Below are 24,392 nucleotides of genomic sequence, written 5' to 3'. Positions count from 1 at the left end.
TAGCAATTCCACTTCTGAGACTGTATCTGAAGGAACCCAAAACACTGATTTGAAAGAACATAAGCACCCCTATGTTTATTGCAGTGTTATTTACAATTGCCAGGGTATGGAAGCAGCCCAAGTGCCCATCAATAGATGAGTGGATAAAACAACTATGGGATATTTACACAATAGAATTCTACTCATCTGTAGAAAAGAAGAAAATTTTACCCTTTGTGACAGTATTGATGGACCAGAGAACATTATGTTAAGTGCAATAAGCCAGTCAGAGAAAGGCAAATGCCATATGATTTCACTCATGTGGAACCAAATGAACAAACTGAACTAAGAAGCAAACAGAGACAGACTCATAGATGGAGAGCAGATGACAGCTAGTGGCGGGGAGGTTAAGGGGTGGAGGGATTGAGCAAAAAAGAAAAAGGACTCATGGACATGGACAACAGTGTGGTGATTGCTGGGGGAAGGGGGGTATAAGAGGACTAAATGATAATGGAAAAATATAATAAAGATTATATATTTAAAAAATAACACTGGAAGAAGGTACAGTAACACTCTTGATTTTGGGCTGTGATTATGGAGATAAACTTCCCCTTGCTTTATAATGGAGATATGTAAGATGGGGAGGGTCAATCTTGGAGAAAGGGAAACCAGGCACACAGTATTGTTGTTAAGAACTCAGGCCTTAGAATTAAATAGACTTTGGTTTGAATACAAACTTTACCACTTACAGCTGTCATTATTACGGTATGTGTCCTTCACACCTGGGCCCTATGCCACCTTTCTGCTCTCATTTCCCTTCTCATTGTATACTCTCCCCCCTACCACCCAACACATATTTTAACCAGATGGGATTACCTGGGAGTTTGTTAGAGATACAACTTACAACTTTTGGCCCCATCCCAGACCTAATTATTAGAATTTGTACTTTACGAAGTGCACTTTTATGCTTAAGAAGTGCTTTGATTCCTAGAAGAAACTATATCACAGTTGACTGAGTCTATGATATGACTCTGGAAAAGTATGATATGCTTTGCAATATGAAGTATTCTTTGAGTTATTCCCATTTAAATTCTGTCTAAAATAAGAGGTCCGTGAGCAAGTAGTCTCTTCAGTCCCTTCATTTCCAACTCTTTGAAATGTATCCCGCTTCTTTCTCAGGATTTCCTGTGAGTCTCCTGAATCCAGAGAAAGCCTCCTCACCAGGGAGGAGTTTAAGCAGACTCAGTCAAATGCCTTCTATGTATAATGAAAGATAGTGTTAGGTATGGGATGGGGCATAGAAATTCCAAGACTATCTGGCTCTCAGGGACCTTTTCATTTAGTTGAAAAGACACAAACAGAGTAAAACAATTTTATGTCTTATATCTGGGTAGACTTTCTGAGCCTTTGCAATAATTCTGTGATGTTGGCAGGAAGGGACTACTGGCTTTTTTTTTTTCTTCTTCTTCGAAGTCAGATCCAAAGGTATTAAGAGATGTATCAATGTCACGTGGCTGTTAAAGAGCTAGAATATGTATTCATGTTTTCCAGCTCCATGTCCAGATTTTTTTTCTTTTTAAAAATATTGTGGTACACTGTACCCTTGAATACCAAATTAATTTAAAATAAAGGAAAAGGAGTATAGGACTGCAAGAGTAATTGTGGTGGTTAAGAGGAGAGAAATCATTTGACTGAAAGAGTCTGGTGAGGCTCCAGTGAAGAAAGGATTTAGCAGGCCTTTGAATGATGAGCAGAATTTATCTGGATAGACAATGCCAGAGGAACTAGAGGGAGAAGAGCATGAAGTCTGTTCAAAGAATAATGATTAGACGAGTGTTCTTAGGCTATTTGGAATCTGATTGTTCCAATCCAACGGAATGAAACATCTGGACTTCCTAGGTGTGGGGATTATTGTTTAGGGTAGAGGAACCACATGGCTTCCCTCCTTTGCAGGGCGACAGGGAGACATGCTGTGGACACCTAACTCACAGTAGCTAAAAGTGGGCATTTCTGGGCTGGGCCGTATCTAACAGACTACCACATTTACTTTTTAAAGGCATCCTATGGCTGTTTGGGATAGTTGAAAGCAGCATCTCTCCCCTTAGGGAAATGTGGGTAGATGGTATGCACTATTTTTCACAGAAAACTAGTGAACTTCAAAAAGTGGTTGAGCTCAAGATCAGTGAGAAGTGTGAGCATAAAAGCAGGAAACAAAACCTGGAAGATTATAAAGGAGATTCTTCATTGGCCTGGAAGATCTGGATTGGTTTAGACCTGGAAGGAAGTGGTAGTTTATTAGGAGTAAAATCATCATCATCATCATCATCATCATCATCATCCCCATCTAGGAGGGATCTGCCAGCCCTCTCACTAGGACCTGAATCTATCCGCTGGGCCTACCTTGGTGACGTGGCCCCGCCTCTGTGACGTGGCCCTGCCTCTATGATGTGGCCCAGCCAGCCTCAGTGCTAGCTCATTCCTCGTTAGGTGAATCCCCAAATCAGTAGCACTGCGGAGGCAGAAGGCAGAGAGGGGCCATGGCTGAGGTGGCCAAGGCCTTGGCTGAGGCGACCGAGCCAAGTGGCGAATCCCAAGGTGCTGAAGTTAAAACCAAGCAACCCACTGAAAAAATCTTCAGGGCACCACTGAAGCAGGACTCGCGCTTCTCGCTTAGAGTGTCCGAGGTGTTGCTCAGAGCCATCACCTCCATCACCTCGCACAAGGGGCTGCCTCTGGCCACTCTCAAGAAGGAGCTGGGACAAGCTGGCTACCAAATGCGCAGGAAGTGGTGCCGCCGCTCTGGCGAAGTGCCCAAGTCTGATTTTAAGGGCACACTCATGAGGATCAGCAGCAGCAACGGCTCTGGCTATTTCAGGGTCTGGAAGATTCCGAAGCCCAAGAGAAAGCCAGGACGCCCGCGGTTGGAGGAGGGCACCGGGTCCCCAAGGAGGACCCCTGTGGGGCCGCGGGTCCCACGGAAGCGCCGTGTGCGTCGCATGGCAGCCAAGAAGGCCAGGCAAGAATGGAGACGGAATGCAAGGGCAGAGACTGCCTTGAAGAAGTCAAGGCCAAGACCCAAGAACCCGGGGCGTTCCAGAGCCAAGGAGGAAAGGAGGACCAAGGTGACTGCCGGAGGGAAAGGACAGACCACGAAGGAAGACAAGCCTAGGACACGAGACAACAAGAGGCCAAGGGAAGAGAAGACGCAGGACTCCGAGAAGCCGGTAAAACGGACCATCCAGAGGTCACCTTCAGTTAAAACTATCTCAAGGGCTGCTCGCACGAAGACTTCCACTAAACCTGAAAGCCCTCGGAATGCAGCTGGGAATCCTTAGTGTGGGAGCAACTTCCCCTCCTCCGGGCATAGATGCCCTTCCTCATATGACTTCAATTAGAGCCGCTCTCACACTCATTGAAACGGACAAGCTATTCACAAGACCTTTCAAATCACCACAATTGTGTCTGTTTTCTCTTTGTCCACTTGGGGAAGGCCGTGGGGGAGGGATTGTTGAGGGGAAGCCCTGTAGCAGGGTCCTGTGGGGTGAAAAGAGAAAAAGGAGTCGAGATTCTGTTCTTGCTACAGGACCCAGGAAAATGCCTTTCAGAAGAAAGCAGAAGGAAAAAAAGCAATTTCGAGGGATTAGGCAGAAGCATTGAATTAATGTCACATACCCTAGCAAATCCAAATTCTGTTTGGGGGAGAGGGCGTGTAAGGTGAGAAGTAGGGGCATCATTGGGGCAAGAGAAGATTAGACTGCCTTTGAGTGGCCCCACGGACCCAAAGTATTCTTACCTAAATTCCTTTCAGGAAAAAGTTCCTTCTCCCAGAATTGACTGTAATGCCTTTCTAGTTTTTGCCCTGACTTGATAATTTTGAAAATGATGTATATGTTAATCCTCAGTTAAATGAGAGTGTGTAAAGAAGAATCTAGCACAGGGTTTGGCCTGAGTTAGAGGTGCTCATCACTGAGACTTAAATGAGTGTAAATAACTCCCGATAGAGTGATGATGTGCTGTAGCAGCAAACTACTGGATCAGCAGTTAATGGGACAAGGATTCTAACAGAAGTTCTGCCACTCTGAACTTGGCTGAATTATCATTTAACTATTCATGGTCTTGGTTTCCTTCTCTGTAAAGTATTAGGATTGGACTAGGATGATTTTTTATTTTAAGTGTCAGTAAAATAATAAGAGGGATTTAAACATTACACATACTTTGATTGACAAAATTCAATAAGGGAATTTTTGACTGGGAAAGTGCCAACTCCTAAACTACTAAGAGTTACAAAATGTATAACAAATATAAGGAGATGGGGGGAGGTTAGGTAACGAATAGCTAGTTCTTTTGCTTAATAAACAACATGCACTGAGCACTATATATCAAGCATGAAGTAGATGTATGATTCCTTTTAGTTCTGAGTACAGGAGTTCAGAACGGCCTGGGAGTCGTTCTCCTGCCATAGGCCATGACAGTGCATGGCAATGATCCCGGGGAGGGAAAGAGCAGAGTAGCTGATTCGGGGAAACAACTTGCTGTTTGCAGCTGAAGCCAAAGGCGTGGGGAAAAGGGAAGAACATGGGAGGAGCTTCCCCCCTACCCCCACCCCAGGATATGTTTTTACTGGTTTTTTTAGAAGTGGGGGGAGAAAACATCAATGTGAGAGAGAGACATTGATCAGCTGCCTCCCATTTGTGCCCTGACCAGGGATCGAACCCACAACCTATGTGTGTGCCTTGACTGGGGATGAACCTGCAACCTTTGGTGTATAGGACGATGTTCCTGAGCCATCAAGGCAGGGCCGGGGTGGGGTGCTTTATATTTTTGAAAAGAGAGTGATTGTGGGAGGCGGGAAAGTGTTAAACACACGTGGAGAGCTTTTGCAGAGTATGCCTGACTAAGCTTTTCCCAGGAAAGGCATATCTTCTATAAGGATGAACTGAGCATGTGTATTTAAAACAACAAAAAAAGCTGAAGTGATGCTAATATTCACCCTCTCATAACCTTAAATAAGAATCACTGCTTTAAGCCTTTGAAAAGCTGAGTAATAACAAAATGCTTACAGTGTATCTCATCCATAGACTATTTGAACTGGAAAATTTCCCCTGCTGTAATTAGGTTCATCATGCTCTTATGTTGTCTGAGTGGCAGGATGGAGCAAGCAGAATCAGAATCAGAATAGGGAGCCATCTAAAGAGGTTAGGAAGTACAAGTCGGTAGTTACAAAACAGTCACAGGGGTGTGGAGAACAGTGCAGGGAATCTAGTCAATAATATTGTAATAGCTACACAGGGTGCCAGGTCAGTACTAGATTTATGGGGGGACCACGTCATAAATTATATGACTAACAACTATGCTACATACCTAAGACTATTATGATATTGAATGTCAACTGTAATTGAGATATAAAAATTGAAAAGAACAGGGAGCCATCTGAAAAGAGGCAGTGAGAAACAGAACAAAATCAAATGCCCTCATGACAGCCACATGAATTGCCCCTTCAAAGTGCTGGAGGCTTTTACCTAAGGAACCAGATGGTCTACAATTAGCAACCTTTTGCTCTAAGATAGGATGGAAAGAACACTGGCAACAACTTGTTTTTCTAGATTTCCTAAGAATCACCACACTTGTTTGTATTATGATTTCTTCATTTAAGCAAACTTTGTTCACTAGTAAACTTACCAAATTTATTGTCAGACCCTGACCCATTGTAGCTAACAATGGTCACTTCAGATTATTTTTCATTAATAAGCTTTAGGGTGGCTGTACTTTTATAAAATAGAAGAAATGACCTGCACTGATTGGCACGCTACCCAGATTATGTAGACCATAATCCTAGCTGGGTACTTCTATGAAAGAATTCCTGAGAACAGCTAATCTTATCACTAGTGTTCATGATGACTAAGTGCCTTCCCTTTGCTGGGAATAAAGATGGGGAAAACACAATTCCCGCTTTTCATCACTCACATCCTAATGGCATATTTGGGTATTTAACTTTAGTCAGAGCAAATGGAACATCCGTGACCTCCATTCTCTGCTTCCCTTTTTCTCAACTGCCTAGTATACAATGATGATCAGAAAATCGTTGGAAGTTAAACTTATAATGAACTTTGGATGCTCTCTAGCATCAAATATTCAATGGTTGTTTTAGAAATCAACAGAAATACAAGTGGTCTTTAAAAATATGAAAAAGGTACAATTTTACTCATGAGAAATGCACATAAAATGATAAGGTGACATTTTAATCAGTCCACAATGTTTGAGAACCTACCCCACTGGTGAGGCTGTGGGGGAAGCAGGCGCTCACACACCAGGTTAGTGGGAGTGGAGCGCTCTGCCACCCCACAGAAGGAAGCTGGCTTGCCAGACTGCGAGTGCAGATATCCTTTGACACTGCAAAACCACACTTAAGAATTTATCTTTTAGGCGTTAATGCATTCGTGAAAAGACTCATATTCAATGTATTTAGGGCCGCATTCCAGTAACCAAAAAAAATGGAGATAAGCTGAATATCATGAGGAGATTGGTTAAAGTGTGAAGCTTCCTTCTGGTGAAATAGCATGCAGCTGTAAAAAGGGGAGATTCTCTACGTATTGTAATGACAAGCTCCCCAAGATACATTTAAGTAAAAAAAAATCAAGACACATATACCAATGCATCTCTTTGTATAAACAAACTCTGGAAGGATATGCAAAAAATTGGTTCTCTATCATCAGGGTAAGGTGATCAGAATTGTAGAGAAGATAGAGGAATAAGACTCTTTACCATATCTTTTTTGTGTTTTCCGAATCCTATACATTGTGGCTTGCTGAAAAATAAGGTAGAAATTTTCACATAATTGTCAATTACAGCTTTTTCATTTCTAAGGTGGTTGGTACTTTTGCCTGCATAGTTTCATTTCACCTTCACCTCAGTCTCTTAGGTCCTAAGTGAAAAAGCTGATGTTTAGAATATGTACAATTTAGAAATTGATTTTTAACTGCACTCCCAGTGCTCTCTTCACCACAGCTATAGATGGTGAACACGGCCTCACCATCTACTCTAACTCTACAAGGCATCTTTGTTATGTAGGTAAAGGTCAGAAGTTTAGAATTTATTTCTACACTGAATATTTTAATGATTTAGTGGTTTTGTGTAGGGGAGGATGTTTTGAAACACACAGGAGGGGGCTGTTTTCAAACATGTGAACATTTCCATTTGTCAATATTCTCAAAACAATAGAGCTCTCCCCTTCTTTCTCCTCCTCTGGGGAATTCTAACATGGCCAGGCTATCTGGTTGGGCTGGTGGTCACTCCAGCCAAAACCTGAGCACCTAGCAAAGACAGGAAGACGAGTTGTTTAGGAAATTAATATGGGGGCACCATGTCAGGAAAGGACTTGGAAGAGAGAAACTGAAGACTGAGGTGGCAGGGCGGGTGTGGGGTGGGGGAGGAGGGTCAGCAAGAGGCCTTGACTGAGCCTGGGAAAGGCAGTGGGAAGAGGAAGTCAGGCTTTCCACAGTCCACTGGAGTTGCCTGAGAGCACAGGCACCTCCATGAACTATCACAGCTGTGTCTCTCCTCCCCCTTTTATCAATTCCTGCCTTCCTCCCCCTTTTAGTTAGGGGAAAGACCAGGCTGGTCAAATTTTACTCTAGGTGACTAGTGGGGGTGAGTGTGAACTGCAAGAAAGCAGGAAAGCATAAGAAGTGCAGAGACAGGCGACAAAACAGTCTGGCTGGTGCTGGGAAAGCTGCAGAGGCCAAGCAACCTCCAAGCAGTAGGCTCAAAGCTCGGCAAGGCGACTCCCGTGGAGGAAAAACAAAGCCTTTGGGCTGTGCTCAAGGCCTGCAAAGTGGTTCCCTCTCCTTGTCCCCGCGAAGCCCCAGAGCTGGAAGGCCATGCCAGTGGGTCAGAGGCTGGTGGTTTCCCCATGCCAGCTGTCCATGTTTTCTCCCACACAATTTCTTATTCTATATGCTTGATAACCTGCCAGATGCCCAACCTCTTCACCTTCCAAAGTGAATGTGTCTGATGGACCCAGGTCCTGCCGAACCCCATCTGTGTGCACCTCTGCCGGCTCCCCGCAAATCACCAATTATTGTGAATTTGCTTAGGGGATCAATTTGCAGTCACTACCACCACCTCAGGCTCCAGACTCAGCAGTCTAAATGTCTAAGTGTTTATGTTTCAGGAGGGGCAGTGAGGGGGCTCACACATGGCTGCACGACTTCCCCCAGAGCTGTCTCATGTCCCCACTCTGTTGCAGCCTTTTTTTTACCAGGATTGAAGAGCTGAGAATGGGGGGTACAATAAAGGACCAAGAGAGGAAATCAGTGACACAGCCAATACATCCTTTATTTAACGGACAGGGACCATAAAGAGTGTATTACAGATCCCTAAGGGTACAGACAAAGGTACCCCGTAGGGTATCCTGTGGGAAGTTCAAGTCCATCAGAGGGAAATAAGTTAGACAATTGCTAGAAACCTGGCAGGCACAGAACAGTTGGGCGGGATGGCAAGTGGACATACTATACCCCCCCTCCCCACAGCTTCCTGGAAAAGAGCACCTTGGCGCAGTGTCAGGAGGCATGGCAGGAAAGCAGTGGCAGGGAGGGCTAGGCTGAGGGACATGCTGAGTATAGGAACCGTGGTCACAATTTCCCAGGCTTGGAACAGCCAGTGCCTGGCACATAGTTAGTCCTCAAAAAATGGCTTGTAGAATTGGGACTAGTTTTCAGGAGCCACAAGAGGCAGGAAAGGACTGAATATATCAAAATAGTGATAAATAGCCACTTTGGAAGTTACATCAAGGGAAGAGGAGCCTGTAGGGAATGAAGTAAAGGGCCTGAATAGGACAATACCAGCAGCCATGGCCAAGTCCGGATGAGAGAGAGAGAGAGAGAGAGAGAGAGAGAGAGAGAGAATGGTGAGATGGCAGTCGAGCTGCTCTAGCCAAGAATTTGAGAAAGGAAAGTGGGAAGTACAGGGAATGGACCCTGCTTAGTAGGCTTAAGGCTGACCAAAAAAAAACTGGACGAGAGAGAACTGTGATAGGAGGATTGGGAAGAACAAACACCCTCAGGTGTTTCCCAAACAAACAAAATACCAAACCAAAGCAATCAAACTGAAAAAGAGAAGAGCTAAGAGTGGAGGAAAAGCTCCTCTTATTGGGAAAGTGGATGTGGTGACAGGGAGGGACAGAGGGAGAGAGCCTGAGCTCTGGGGCTGAAGAAAGCAGCAGCCATGTTTTTCTGCCTTAGGAGAGAGGGGCTGACCACCTCTCCCAAAGAGACTTCGATTCACTGTAACGTTTTGACGTTGAGGATCTCCACAGGGGTGGTGGGTTCGCAACTTTCGTTTTGACCTGTCTTCCTGGGTGTGCCTAAGAGAGGAGGTGGAGGAGGTAACAATTCCTTCCTGAAGCATGAATTGGAGAGAATCTTCCAAGTAGGAGAATGCATTTTTGACATAGGTGCCATGGCTTAATTGGTTACAACTTCTACCTAGTCAAGAGTCTGAGTTCAAATCTCTCGAGTCACATCTCACTAAATAAGCCTGGTTCCCTCCTGTGTTCCAGGGGTTCCCTAATGCTCCAGTTGCCAAACCATGGTTAGAAATTCCTTGCACAGCACCTTATCGTTCTCCAATGCACCGTGAGGTTGGAAAACTTGGGTTCTTAAGGGCTTGTAACTGTTGGTTTTACTCCCTACCTCTGAGCTAAATGCCCACCCTGCCTGCCTCCAGGGCAACTATTAGGCCTGCAAAAGGACCACATAACTAGCAAAGGAGGACCATTTCCTTGGGTGTCAGTTTTTTAGTTTTACGCTGGATTTCCCTTCTTTGATGTGTCTGCTCCTCTTTGTCCTTTCAGATTTCTGGACCCACAAATCCTCAGTCCCCATTTTAGAAGCTCTAGCTCCGATCAATCACAGCAGCTTGGTAGTTGCCCCACCGATTTCTGAAACTGGTGACAGAGCCAGTCCTTTCACTGACTGAAGAGAGGGAAGACCTTGGGACTCAAGAGGAACAGAACCAAAAAGCAACTAGCCTAGAGAGGTTGCAGAAAATCAATCTGATAACAGGTGTAAAGATCCCCTCTCTCCCCACTTGGAAAGGGTGAGGTACCACTGATTGAAATGGAATTTGAATCTCTAGGCCAGTGATTCTCAAACATTAGCATACTTGAGAGACCCAGGAAGGCAGGTCAAAAGACTGACTGTTGGGCTTCACCCTCAGAGTTTCTGATTCAATTTGTCTGGGGTAGAGCCTGAGAATTTGCATTTCTAAAATGGGTTCTCAGGTGATATTAATTCTGCTCGTCCAAAGACCACACATTTTGAGAGCCTGGGCCTAGTAGAGGACGACGTGGAAGAGAAATTTTGCCAGCTCAGGATCTTGAAGGGGTCTAAGGAAATAGACTTCACTTTTCTGTTATTGTCCAGCCCCACTCACCCCCATGCAAACAGAGATGGAAAGAACCCATTGTCTGGCACCTGTGGTTCTGAGTCAGGGCTCACCTTGTCCTTGACAAAAATAGAAAACAGTGACTTGATTGCAGGAGTGCTGGGAAGGGAAGGATTTTGTCCCAGATTCTCACTCCTTCAGCTTCCTACAGGCATAATAACATAATTTTAACAGGAGAAAAGCTTTTTCTTCCACTTTGACTATCAGAACTAACACTTAAAATGTAGACAGATCTGTGTAAAGCTAGCACTTTGGGTCACATTCTCCTGTTTAAGGGATTCTTTATAGAGATACTTTGATGGGATGAAAAGAAGATACTTGGGCCCTGAATAGAGCAGAGGCTCCACAAAGGGGAGAAAGGCGACAGGTTCCTTATATGGGATTTCTCTATTTCCCGTTTTGCCCAGAGAGAACACAGAGACATTTTTTATTTAAAGCAGTTAGGATGGACATGTGGCAGAGGGAGTTGGGAGAAAGATGAGAGTTTGAAGCTGAATCCCTGTAGGAAAATCATTCAAATCTATTCACCCACAATGGCTGTTGTGTATTTTATTTTTTATCCAAGGGAAGTGGTGTTGGATCGAGGTAGAGAAGATAGTGGTACACCAGAAATGCCCTAAAGGGATGCCCCTTCTGTAGAAGGCCCTTGTGCCGTCAGTTGTGCGCTGTGACAGCACCTACACCTAGGGGCTTCACTTCCTGTCCTTAGAATTATTAAAACAGATCAAAGGCTGGAGGTTAACATCTGATTATTAAGAGGTGTGATCTGCGAGTATGGAGTCACCGCCTACAAAACTTTAAAACAAAGTTTGTGAGGAGCTGGATTTGTCAGCATAACTTTAAAAAAAACATAAACCAGACTGTAAGCAATACCCTCTGGTCATTAAAGACCAGAACCTATCTTCTTTATACCATACTGCCTCTGGTAACATATTCATTAAACTACTTGGTGACCCTTGCCTTGTAATTCTTGACACAAATACCTACCTAATGACCATACTGGGTTGGGGCAACTCCCCTTCTTGGACCCAGCCTGCTAAATGTGTATGAAAAACTGAGCGAATTGCTAATGTTTTTTTCTTTTTTCCAAAAACGAGTTCCTGATTTTTATCAGATTCTCAAAAGGGTCTGTGATCCAAAACAAGTTCTGAACCATTGCTTAATAGAGCTGATTGGCATGAATGAATGAGGCATAGAGGGAGGGTAAAAGAAATGGCATAGTCCAGTTTTACCACTGGAATGTCATACTTTCCTATTCCTTGGGGCATCTCCTAACCCTAAAATGGTCCTGTCTCTTACCACTGAGGACCTGGGACAAGGCTGCCCTGCAAAGGGTTGGCCATTTTGCTCTATTCATAGGAACATATACAGGAGAAGTGCATTCCAAAGATGGAAGATTGCTTTGGATGCAGAAGGATGGCAGGGACTGTGGTGATCAAGTCATAGCCATTCTAAGAAGCCCATTCAGCAAAGTGACCCTATTTTTAGCTCCATTTGGGTCCAGGACTCTGAGGAGCTATGGTTCACCCCGTTTTTCCTAACCAAATTCCTATTAGACTAGATTGTTTCCATTCACTTCCTTCTTACCTCTCTGGCTAATTTCACCAACCATAGTTGAAAAATTAGTGTGTTGAGGAAAAACCAGAATCTAAGAGTTAAAGAGAAAATATCTACTTTCACCTTTGCTCCTCTCCCTCCCTAACTCCAAACTGCTAAGATAATTTTTAAATTATAAGATCAGTACTAATACATCATCAATAAAGAGGAACAACAACCAACTCACCAACTAACAGATGCTAGAATACTTATGCAAGTCCTGGAGTTAAGACTCTTAGTGTGTACACGTTCCCAGAATTGTGAGAAAAACCAAATGGAAAGCTCATTACCTCCTATCAGCTGAAAAGCTAAACCACAGCCATCTCTCCCAAAGTTCTGTTTCTGGGAAGATGAGATCTTCAAGAAAAACGCTGCCACCTTGTTGAGGCAATCAAGGTCAAACAAGAGTAATGACAACAACCTGTAAGCACTGTGATTCCTGTCCCAGTTTCCTAGCACTTAAAACAAGACCAAAAACAAACAAAACCCACTAAGCACAGAGCTCTAGATGCATCTTGCTTGAAATCAACAAGAACAGCTCACCTCATGGAGGATGTTTCTTGCTGTCTCTACCCAAGCAAAAAGAACCTGTGGGCCAAAGATTCAGACCTAAACATATATATTCAGTTGTCTTGATCTCAGTGACATTCAAGAAGGCTTTATACTTCAACTCCCACAACATAAGCCATCACTTAACTCGTTCCACTAAGGTTCTCTTAAGCGCTCTGCTTACTTCCTATCTTGAAACAAAATAAAAACCCTATACAATCCCCACTACCCTCAACACCAGAACAGAACACAACCCCTAGAAAATTTAGCCTTTACAGTTTGTACTTTGCATGCTCTCTTCAAAAACCCTGTACACAGATACACACACAGACACATAAAGACACAATCAAGAGAAGAGGGGACTGTCCCAGGGGATAAAGTTTTTTTCTTCTGTGAGTCTGGATTACTTGGGGGTATGTAAGGTCCATCTCTTAGCATGTTAGTATGATCTCTCAGCTGGACATATGTGTGTGCAGGATAAGGGAGTAGAAATAAGGGGTGAAAAGTTGTTGTTTCTATTCTTCGGCAGGTGAGATGAGAGGTGTGGATGTATGCATATTTGGATGACTGAGGTGAGGGTGATGGACCTGCACAGGAATGAGATCTGCCCCTCGGCTTTCATTTGGATAACATATGGGGGCTCTTTCCTTTTTCCTCATTACTCTAACCCAGTGTTCACTAGAGTGTTTCATGGAGTCACCAGTTCTGTGGGATGTAAGACAGAAAGAAAAATGAGGTCAAATACAGTTAGGAAACACTGCATTAAGAGGCTTAACAATTTGCTCTACTGCGTAAATTTTCAGAGCCTTTAATATGCCAACATGGTCTTTCTCTCTCTCCATATATATACACATATATAGACATATATATAAAGAGAATATAACAGTCATGATATACAATGGTGATACTCGAAATATTTAACAACTGGTATGGCACAGGCTCCAACCAATCAGAATGGACCTCAGCCATAAACACTGGTACCACTACCCTTGAGAACGGCTCAGGCTGAATTTCAGCCCGTGTAGTAAGCACTGTTTCCCAAAAGTTTTGCCCAAAGAACTATTTTATGTGGTATCTCACAGAACTGGTGAGAAATGCTCTCACCAATGCTGGAACTTCATCTTTAGGGGTAAGGCCAAGGATCCTGGCCACTGTGGACAGGAGAGGGGCAGCTCTGGCAGAGACTCCTGGTAGCACCAGCTGATAGATGTGAGCACAGCTATAGCAGAAACAGGCTTCAAAAGACAGATGTCCCTCTGTCCCAGCTGCTCCGGGGACTTTGTCCCTGGTGGGTCAGCAGGTGCCTGTCCAGGTGGTGTTTCCGGCCAAAGCTCTTCTCACAGCGAGGGCACTGGAAGGGCTTCTCCCCGGTGTGGGTCAGCCAGTGTCTCACCAGGTGGTGCCGTCGGCCAAAGCTCTTCCCACACTCAGTGCACACGTGGCACTTTGGCACCGGTGGGGCACGCTGCCGCTTCCTAGCCCCAGGGCTCTCTCCAACCTCTTGGCTTTTGCAGGATTTGCCTTCTGCGTGCACTCTCTGGTGGCTGGCCAGATGGGAGTTGCATCGGAAATTCTTGCCACACTCAGAGCACCTGCTGGGCTTGTCATGTAGGTGGGTTTTCTGGTGCCGGATCAGGTGGTGTCTTCGTCCAAAGCTCTTCTCACACTTGAGGCAGCTGTAGGGCCTCTCCCCAGTGTGAGTCTGCTGGTGCCTGGCAAGGTGGGAGCCCCACACAAACTGTTTCCCACATTGGGGACATGTGTGCGGTCTTAACAGGGAGTCCATCTCTGTGCTACTCAGAAGACTTGAGAAGCTATCTTCCTGAAGAAAAGGTGGGCCTAGGGGCATTCCTCTGGAGTTTCTGGGCATGGAATCCCAGCTCTCATCCTGCTCCGGGTTCCAGAGAACAGTATCTTCAGACACACTAGATAACATTCTGGGAGGTTCTGCTTCTAGTTCAGGGGTATCCCCCTCATGCTCACTTCCATCTCCTGTGGAGAAGGGGAAATACCGACCCCAAGAGGGGAGTCACCAGAGAGTACCTCAGGACCCAAGTCACAGGTGAGGTTGGATGATGCTGTTAGGGTCTAAACCTCACCCAACAAGGGCTGAGAGAACAGATTTTAATGTCGCGCAAGACAGTGCAAGAGGTGTAGAAGTTAAAAGCCTAGGCTTAGGAGACAGGCTACCTCATTTTAAATCTCAGCTGTCCTACTTAATTTCTGTTAGTCTTCATTTCTTCTTCTGTAAAACGGAAATAATTATAAGATAGATAGCATAGTACCTGCACTTGGTAAGCACTTAGTAAATAAATGGTCTATGCTATTGTGATTATTTATTACTGTTATTTATTTACCACTTTATTTTACTATTAATCACCATCTTCCTGCCTAAGTATAAACGGAGAGAGTTAAGGAATGTGCTGCCACCGTTCTGGCCGGCTGGCCACCTGTCTGCAATACTGGAGACGCTGTGGAAGGCGTTTCTGCAATAGGTGGGAAGTTGAACAACAACGACACCAACAGTAACAACAACAACAGCTAATGTTTACTGCATGCTTATCATGTGTCTGCTGCTATTCTGCCATGTTGAGATATTTAAATCTCGCAACAGTTTACAGATGGGGAACTCAAACAGAGGTTAATTACTACTTTTCTATGGTCCCAAAGGTATGGTCCTGAATTCAAATCCACAAAGTTTGGCTCCAGAGCCTCCCCTCCATACCATACTGCTATGCTGTTTTGCTTTTTGAAGAAAATGATCTCTAAACCTTTCAACTCTGTGACTCTCTGAGGCAGAGGAAGGACTAGAGGGATGTATAATGATGACATTCCAAGAGGGGCGAAGGCTGTGGCTGAAAGTCCACTTTGGGATCTTACCTGTATATGTGACTCTCAGGATGTCCCTCTCTTCTAAGTCCTGTGGGTCAGGGACCCATTGTTCTTCCCCTCCTTCTAGTTGAGAAAGCATGTCCAGCTTTGGAATTGGAAATCCTGTCCATGGGAAAGGGAAATAGGGATGCCAATTAGTACAACGGTAATTTTACATTTCTGGAAAAAAAAAAAAAAGCTATTTCCTATACTATTCCTTAGAACTCAAGATAAAAGAAGGTCAGATATAGGCCCTTCCCTCCTTTTCTCCTCCCATTTCTTAAGTCCTTCTTTTTTCTAGAAAATCACTCCCTCTTCCTCAATGTGTGTGTTCTCTCCCATTTATATTTCAAATACTTCCAGCTCAGCTGACCTTTTTGGTCATAACTTCATTTAATTAGCTCCAATGCAGCTGGTCCCCCCACCCCCACCCCTCCCACCTTTCCCTAGACAGTTTGAGTTTCCAAGGACTCAGTTCCATCTCTTAGATGTCCTTCTCTCTGCTTTGTAAGAACCTGCCAATTCCCAAAGAGCCTAAAATTCTTCGTAATTTAGCATTATTTTGCTGTTGTCTTTAAAAAATAATAGCTCACTTTCATTCTCTCTGGATTAGCCCTACTGCTCTTTCTCTGGTGAAAGGACAGATTGCCTGACAAGGAAAGAATGCTAGACAGACACTATCTAATAGCCCCAGAGCACATGGCTCCATCCTCCCACAGTATAATCTTTCAGAGGCTGGTGAAGGTCATTCTTACTTAGAGAGACCACTATCCCACAGTTTTCCTGCATGACATATTCTCCATAAAAGTCTGTCTGAGAAGGGTCCAGGCTCCGCCACTCCTCCTGAGAGAAGCACAGTGACACATCCTTGATGGTTACCAAGCCCTGAAACAAAATATACCATCATCTCTCGCCAGCTATTCCTTAAGAAAATGTGATCCAAATATAAAAGGCTGAGGAAGTGAAAGAGAGAAGGCAAGAGAAGATCTAGAAAAAGAATTGCCCAGACGTTCCTGGGTAGGGCACACAGTTTGGGGGAAGGGAAAATGAGGAGAGGGGTAATGGTCAGTGAGTGAGTGAGGACAGTGCCTCTAGAGAAGCTTCTCAAGTGGGACCAGAAGAAGTCAGACACCAGAAACTCGTTGCTCCCTCTGTTCAATGACAGGTGTCTGCCCAGGCTCTTCTCCATTATTATTTGCACTGAAGAAATGATGTGCTACCTCCTCCTTCCCCCACTTGACCATTCCTTTTCTATCAGCACAAAAGATATAGATAAAACATTCTCCCCTATCCCTTATCTTCTGCAGCAGCACAGTATGGTGTTTAGGAGTCCAGATTCTGGAGCCAAAGGATTCCTAGCTCTGCTATTTATTAACATTATGGCCTTACACAAGTACCTTAATCTCTTCCTGTCCTTTTCCATAAATGTCCTACCATCCACCCAATCCTGTCTACTTAATGCTCTTCCAAGCTTCCTTCAAGTTCTCTTTTCCTAATCTTTAGAGATTTATTTTTTAAAGAATATTAATGAATTGTTCTAAAAATTCCCCTATGGATAGCACAGCCATCTATTAAAAAAACAAACCTAACTTTTAGGAATTCCCCTCTTCTTGTTATGCCTCCATTCATTTTTTTAAGGGTATTATGAGGCCCTTGGAAAGGTACAGAATCTGTTCAGTGATAAGATGAACACACTATTAGTGACCATGTAAAATAATCAATCAGTGGGACGAGGTGAGGCTATAGAAAGGCAGCGGTGATGAGACCCTGGGAGAGGCGAAAGAAAGCACACAGCCCACCTGTGATCCGGCTGCAAGAAGTGCAGCTGCCATCTCCCAATCTCCGGTGCTCCCCTCCTGGGGAATGGCGGGAGCCCAGGGAGCCGACTGAGCTGGTGAGGGGAGGAAGGAACCATTAGAGGTGTACCATCCATCCTTTCCCAGTAAGAGCCTGGACCCCATTTTAGCAGGGCTTAAGGGTCGCAGTTTTTCCTATATCTATGCCCACTGGTAAAACTCAAATGCAGAAATATGGTAGAAGAGACCTTCACTCAAAATGTTCTGTAAATGTATTGAGTAGTTTTTAGTAGAGCTTTTCTGTCATCCATTTCTATTAGACTAGCTGTGGTTTGAATTTATATTATATGAATGTAATTTTCTTCATGTAAAAAGCATCTTACTGGGTGTGTTCTCCACCAGTAATCAGTGCAGACTTCCTTAGTCTCCCATATTCAATACCACTAAGATGCACTTGCAGCATCCAGAGGGAGTGATTATGCAAGAAGCGGGAGGAGCCCAGTTACATGGTTTGCAGAATCCAGGAGCTCCTTATGTTCCTATGACCAGGATCAAGGAGAATGGACTAGTTCTGGTATTCATTATGTTGTTCAGTCTGCAGCAATTTGGGGATTTTAGATTCTACTCTTTGAACAGAGATTAGGAGGCTACTCTAAGCACCGTGCTTCCCATACACACACCCTCCAGGCTCTCACCCTTTTCCTGAAGGGACTGTGGCTCTTCTTCAAGGTCACAGCACAGGTGTTCCAGTGGCCCTGGTGCTGTTCTCCATAGCCCCTCTTCTTGGCTTCCCCTTTCCATGTGGGGCTCTGCTCCATCCAGCTGGACATGCATTGACTCCCATCCTGTCCCCAGGGCTGCTGTCTGTTCCGAAAGCATTTTTGCTGCAAACCCAAATTGTGACCTGGAACAAATTCATATTAGCTATTCCCATGAAAGTGGAAAGGGCTGATACTCCTAAGGGAGTTGGGAGAACAGCTGAGGGAAACTGGATAAGAGGAGCGTGATGGAAGATGAATTTAAAAAGCTTGATGTATTCCAATCAATGGAGCCTGAGCCAAGCCTCTTGGAGGAACTAAGAAGTAAGCAGGTGCTACAAAGCAAAATCACTAATGGTCATTTTGGTAACCTCATGGTAGAAATAGAATATCTCTAGAGGCTGGAAGAACTTCATTTAAAAAAAAGAAAAGGAACAATCCTGGAGATTCAAAAGCTATCGATTCATTCCAGCCACTGAAAATACAGTAAAAGAGGCAACCTGGAAAAATGCAAGAAGGAGTGCACAGAACACCCAACAAAAATGGATATAATCACATAGATTTTCTGCTACAACTTCCATCCGCATTGATTGATTTGGAATGGAGTGATTACTATGGGTAGAAGTGCCAGCCAATGGAGTGTGTGTGTCAAGAGAACTTCTGTTTCTTCCTTGGAAGAAAAGGGTGGGAAATCTGGCCATTGGGGAAAAGTTAAAAACGATGGACAGTTTCATCTTGTCTAAGGAAGGCTGATGAATGACACTACCAATGAGTAAAAAGAACAATGTTTTCTATCTTTATGTAGATCTCTTCTTTTGACTACAAGAGGTTTAGGTTAAATGAAAAAAATTCTTAACAATAATCTGGCAGTGCACAGGACTGGGTTTATGAGCTCTTCATTCCTCTGGACATCTTAAAAGCAGCACAGGTCCCACCTGTGTTGTGATAGGAGCCTTGCTGCCTTATGGCAGACAAACAGTCTATGAGATGGCGCAGAGTCCCTTTCTCCTTGGCAGAACCTTGGTAACTATTCTCGTTCACTCACATTCACCCAACAACAGCTGCAGGAACCCAGAAGCCCAGGATGGGTAATAACAGATATAAAGTTGTTCATTTCTCTTGGACAAAGAGGTAGATGGGAGCCCTAAGCTCAATGCACAGGAAGGGAACAAATTCCTCTTTCATCTCAGAAGTCCAAAGATGCCCCAGGGCCCCACAGGAGCATCCTGGACTGATTCCCAGTTTAGGGGGTTTCATTTTCAGAGACTTCTCACGAGAAAGTAAAATTCCTAATAAAGCAAGAAAGGGAAACTTCCATTTTGGTTCTATCCTCTGAATTCCAGCCTCATATTCACTTCACTTTTAAAATAAAAGGCACCAATTCTCCCTCTTCACCAGAAGTCTTCCTTGTTCTCTAACTTCTTTCACAAGTCCTCCTCAGGACTCTACCTGTAGCTAAATATCTGGACACCTGTCTCAAACCCATTTCTCCACCTCCCCAGCAGCAGAGTCCCTCGATGGGAGGCCTGTCTCCGCAGAACCCACTGGGCCAGCTGTCAGCCTCTCCAGACAACTGACACAAAACCTGTGGAAGTGCTGGCAAAAAAATCTCAGCACAGGGAGGGGTTGGTGCCTATCCCCAGACTGCATCTCCTAAGATGTTTGCTCTCTCAGAGCCAGCACCTGGGCAGTTAAGGTGTCAGCCCTAACCTGGTTTCTCTCCTGGTGGCAGGATAATCCCAGGCCTACTGGAATCGGGTTCTAGGGCTTTCTTATCCTTCTCTTCCTCACATATCTGGGAGATGAGGAGCAAGCACCTGCCGAAGTTAGTTTTTGCAGCCAGTGCTGCAGGACAGAGAAAGGGCCATGGTATTGAAAGGAGTAGCCCAAGGGCACAGCGGCAGTGGCGCTCGGTCAGAGGGGCCTGGCCCCTGCCCCGGGTGGGGCGTGGGCCGGATGGACGCCTGCTGCGGAGTCGGGTTGCTTCTTCCCTCCTTCTGGTCACAGTGCCCTGGAAAGGGTCAGATTTCAGAGTATTCGAGACAGGCAGAGCTGGAGCGGGGGAAGTGGGGTCAGAAAACAGGTTTCCCGTGAACTGGGGCAAGAGCAAGTGAAGAGAAAGGGGCCATGGGGTAACCTGTGCGCGAGTGACAGCGGCGGAAACCCACAGGGCTGGCAGCCACGACGGGGACGAGGCAGACCGAGCGAAGGGGCGGGCAAAAATGTCAGTGGGGCCGACCCCAGGGAAAGGCTTCCACCTGGAGGCCGCGTCGGTTTTCCTCCGCGCCCTCACGGGCGACCCGGCCCCCACCCGCCGCCCCAGGAAGCGGGGCGTCCCTCCCTCCAGCCGGGACTCCCTCCTGCCCGTCCCCACTCACCCCGGTCGGCTTGGCCTACGGCCCGGTGCCTCCCTCCAGGGCTCCGCCTGCCCCTCCCCTCCGCCCTTCGTCGCGGCGGAGCCGGCTGCCGCGGAGCCAGCTACAGGCGCAGACGGCGGCCCGGCGGGCGCGGGCGGGGCGGGCACAGGAAATCCCCGCCCGCTTCCGGGGCTCGGCGGCCGCGGCTGCGGCGGGGCGGGCAGTGGGAGGGGGGCCCCGGACTTAGGCGCCCGCTGCCGGCCACCCGGGGACGCCACCCCAGGGTCGCCTCAGGCCCCGGTGCCACGGTCCTGGCCCGCCTTGGCCTCTGGCTCGCGCCCGCTCCCTGGCTGGCCATTTTCCGCCCAGGCCGTTCGGTCTCCTGCGGGGTTCTTCGCACACGGGTTCATCGACTACCTCGACATTTCATAACCTCGTCATATGGCAGACAGTCGCTGTGAGAGCGATTTTGAGAGTCTGGAATTCCTCACGGAGCTTACCTTACAGGTTTCAAGATAACAAGGATATAGGGCTCGAGAGAGCACCGAGAAGTCACTGACTCCTAATGCGGGTGGTCAGGGGGACTTCTCGGAGACCACAGGCCTTGCAGCTGCATTGTCCAATTTGCAGGAGCCACTAGCAAAGCACATGCGGCTGCTGAACTCTCGATGTGTGTACTTCACTAACAATACGTAAAATAGATAATAAGCAGTATTTTGCATGTATTGGGTTAAAACTTAGTAAAATTAATTTTATGTACTTCTTTTAACTTTTTAATATGGCTACTAAAATGTTTAAATTTTATAATTGTGGCTTGCATTGTACTTCTCTTGGACAGAGCTACCTAGAAACATTGAGATGAATTTGACTGGAAAAGATGAGAATAAGCGCATTAACATTAGAATCTATAATCTACAAGTTGCATTCATTATTTCATCATCACAACAATTCTATAAAATCTTACAGACTTAAAAAATATATGATTCACTTAAGGTCACATGTGACAATCATTCCTTTAATATATACTTATTCTTTTCTGTGTGCCAAGTACTGCAACTAAATGCTGGAGGTCAAAGATCTCAAAGGAAGTGTCTGTGGATTTAAGGACTCAGTCTGTGGAACAGACGTCAAGAAATATTTGCAATAAACTGTAATGGATGCTAAAATGGAGGAATATTTTGTACTAGGAGCAAAGAAGTGAACACATATAGGAGGGAAGTCAGAGAAGATCTCACAGAAGCCTTGAGGCAGAAGAGTGCAGATGCCTCCATTATAAGAAAGAACAGAATGTGCTAGACACGCAGTTGGGAAAGGGTACAGCAGGTGTTCTAGAGCAGACCATAGGATATGTAGGGGGAGAGGTAGAACCAGGATTTGTACCTCAGGTCCTGGAACTAAGTCCAAGTCTTCTTTTTATTTGTTACCTCAGTGATAAATACAAGATGTGTTAATTGGGGTAGGCTAACAATACCAGTATCTCAGTGGATCAACACAAAAAGGCTTATATTTCATACAAGTCACTGTGTGGTGGGTGGGTTGGGGCCACTGGGTGGGGTGTCTGCTTGCAATCATGGAAGGAACAGTCTGCTTCTGTCTTATGACTCCACCAACCCCTGTTGCCTTGCAATCATCCAATCTATAGGTCTCAGAGAAGGAAGGAGAGATGTGGTTGACTGTCAGAGATCTCAGGAGCCAGCCCCAGAAATGGTATACATCAGTTTCACCCTATTCACTTAGCCAGAATTCAGGTATATGGTCACATGGTCCTACCTAACTGCAGGGGTGGCTGGGAAGTAAAGTATGTGTCTCTAGTAGAAAAGGAAATGGGGTCTGAGCATTGTCTCTGCCACACCATATGAAATTGAACATAATGAAGTGCCTAAACCTGACTACTTGAGAGGGATGTCTGGGGACAGCTGGCAGATATGAGAAGCAGCATAGACCATCCTCTCCTCTGGGAAATAAACCAGTGTGAGATTTTATCCAAAGCAAACAAAACTGAAGTAAAATAAACTTTGGCCTAGTGGCACCATAGTATGTCATTAATATTTAATAAACATCTATTTTATGCCAGGACCCTGTCTTAAACATCACTGGGGAAAAAAATGTAAACCACTTTTTTTTTATATTAGTGGGATTTTCACCCACCAAATACTTGTTTTATGCTTTTCATTTTATTTGTGGTATTTATTTTTTTTTAAGATTTTATTTATTTATTTTTAGAGAGGGAAGGGAGGGAGATAGAGAGAGAGAGAGAGAGAGAAACATCAATGTGCAGTTGCTGGGGGTTATGGCCTGCAACTCAGGCATGTACCCTGGCTGGGAATCGAACCTGGGACACTTTGGTTCCCAGCCCGCGCTCAATCCACTGAGCTACGCCAGCCAGGGCTAAAACCACTTTTATATTATGCTTTTAATGTGCCATCTCTTTAGCTTTCAGTTAACAAACTGTGAGGTGTAGATAGTATCTCAGCATGGGCTCAGGGGCATTAAGTGAGCCAAAAGGCAAAATTGGGAAGTAAGCCCTGGCCTTAGACATATAATCTGGTGTGCCAGTCACCAGAGTTGTACCTTATCTTTCACGGTAATAATATGGACAAGTCCAAACTCCTATATAATATTATAAGGCAGAGTAATTAAATATATAATGAGTAGTAGGCAGATGATTCCATTTTTTTAAAGACTTTCTTGTGGAATCGTGTCAGGATTAGCTTTGAAGACAAAATGTAGGAGGAGCATCTTGGATAAAATCAGAAGGTAGAATGGATGTCCTGTGTGGCATGCCGAGGGATGAAGAACAGAGATGTGAGGGTGTCTAGATTAGAGGAAAAAAAGAAATAGTGACATCATTAGAGAGATTAGAATAGTGGATCAAGGATTTTGATTTGCTTTGTCAAGCCATAGGGAGTCACTATAGTTAGTGCTGAAAATGATACACCTAATGGGTCTATTATATCATCCTTGGTCCAGGGCTGCCCCGTTGATAGAGTTCAGAACAACAGAATGGGATGAACTGGGCCCACAGCCAGTTTCCAGCATGTGGAATACAGAGTTCCTTGTGATACAGCGGTGTTCTACCTGGGGCTCAGGAAGAGCTCCCAGACATTTAAGGTTCCAAATTCTCTACAGAACTTCAGCGAGAGAGAGGCAGAGAGAGAGAGAAGAGAGAAAGAGAGAAAGAAAGAAAAAGAGGAGGAGGAGGGAGGGAGGGAAGAAGGAAGGAAAAAACCCTTAAGAGATTTGGTCTCTTGCCTGTCAGCTTTTATATATTTATATAAGATTGATTTTAAATATATTTATATACAAATTATATATTATATATTATATATACATATATATTTACAAATATATATGTAAATATGTTGGGAACCACCCTGCCTGGTTTCAGAAGCTATGAACTGTAAGGCTAAGGCTGAGTAAAAAGACCTTGGGACAATAAGCCACTGAGGAGACAAAGCTTATCCCCCTGGCAGGGGCACCGCCTCTGCCCACTGTTTGATCAGTACTGCCTGACAATAATTGATGAGCTTTATGTATATGCCCTGTATTTCTATGCAAATAAACCCAGTAAAAGCCCATTGAGGGAAAGGCTCCTGGCCCTTCTCCTTTAGAGATAGGCCACCTTTCTTCCCCAAGCAGATCCTGTCTTGGTAGACTTACTCTCATTCAAGGTGGATGGGGGAGCCCTGTGGAAGGAGTCCCCCGACATAAATATATATTTATTACATATTAATTATAAATATTATATATAAATGTATGAAATCAATCATTTATATAATAGAAAAAGACTTTCCTGAAACAATATACACCTTAACTACATGCAGTATATGCTGTTGTTTTCTATTTTATTACTTTATTTTTAAAGTATTCTATTTATTACACACTAATGGGTTGCAATTTAATGTTTGGAAAGCATTGGTATGTCAGTTGTAAGAGAAACTGTATTCCTTAGTCTCAGGGAGGTAGACTGATTGGTTGGAATGGAGTGAGCCGAAGGACCGCAAGGCAAGTCGCTAGAGAGAACTGCAAGGGAAGTGTGCTTG

General features: G+C 44.8%; 2 protein-coding genes across 3 annotated transcripts; one reads left to right on the top strand and one right to left on the bottom strand.

The window, feature by feature from the left end:
* The first annotated feature begins 453 nt into the window (after positions 1-453).
* Positions 454-22,612, top strand: LOC123812363 (testis-specific H1 histone). The gene is made up of 2 exons (XM_045828984.1): positions 454-8,884; positions 22,594-22,612. Exon 1 carries the CDS (start codon positions 2,517-2,519, stop codon positions 3,312-3,314), a length of 798 nt encoding a protein of 265 aa, XP_045684940.1. The 5' UTR covers positions 454-2,516; the 3' UTR covers positions 3,315-8,884; positions 22,594-22,612.
* On the bottom strand, positions 8,289-20,500 carry ZNF641 (zinc finger protein 641). 2 transcript variants are annotated; one of them, XM_045828983.1, is made up of 6 exons: positions 20,371-20,500; positions 17,930-18,138; positions 17,238-17,329; positions 16,194-16,323; positions 15,448-15,561; positions 8,289-14,559 (listed from the first exon to the last, which is right to left on the bottom strand). In XM_045828983.1, exons 2-6 carry the CDS (start codon positions 18,111-18,113, stop codon positions 13,805-13,807), a joined length of 1,275 nt encoding a protein of 424 aa, XP_045684939.1. In that variant the 5' UTR covers positions 18,114-18,138; positions 20,371-20,500; the 3' UTR covers positions 8,289-13,804. The 2 variants fall into 2 exon arrangements, with proteins under 2 accessions (XP_045684939.1, XP_045684937.1); XM_045828981.1 differs by lacking the exon at positions 20,371-20,500 and adding an exon at positions 19,703-19,990.
* Positions 22,613-24,392: the final 1,780 nt, after the last annotated feature.

The sequence above is a fragment of the Phyllostomus hastatus genome, unplaced genomic scaffold (assembly GCF_019186645.2).
Source record: "Phyllostomus hastatus isolate PE091 unplaced genomic scaffold, TTU_PhHast_1.1 phas_scaffold_93, whole genome shotgun sequence".
Lineage (NCBI taxonomy): Eukaryota > Metazoa > Chordata > Mammalia > Chiroptera > Phyllostomidae > Phyllostomus > Phyllostomus hastatus.
This window is presented reverse-complemented; position numbering and strand designations above follow the sequence as displayed.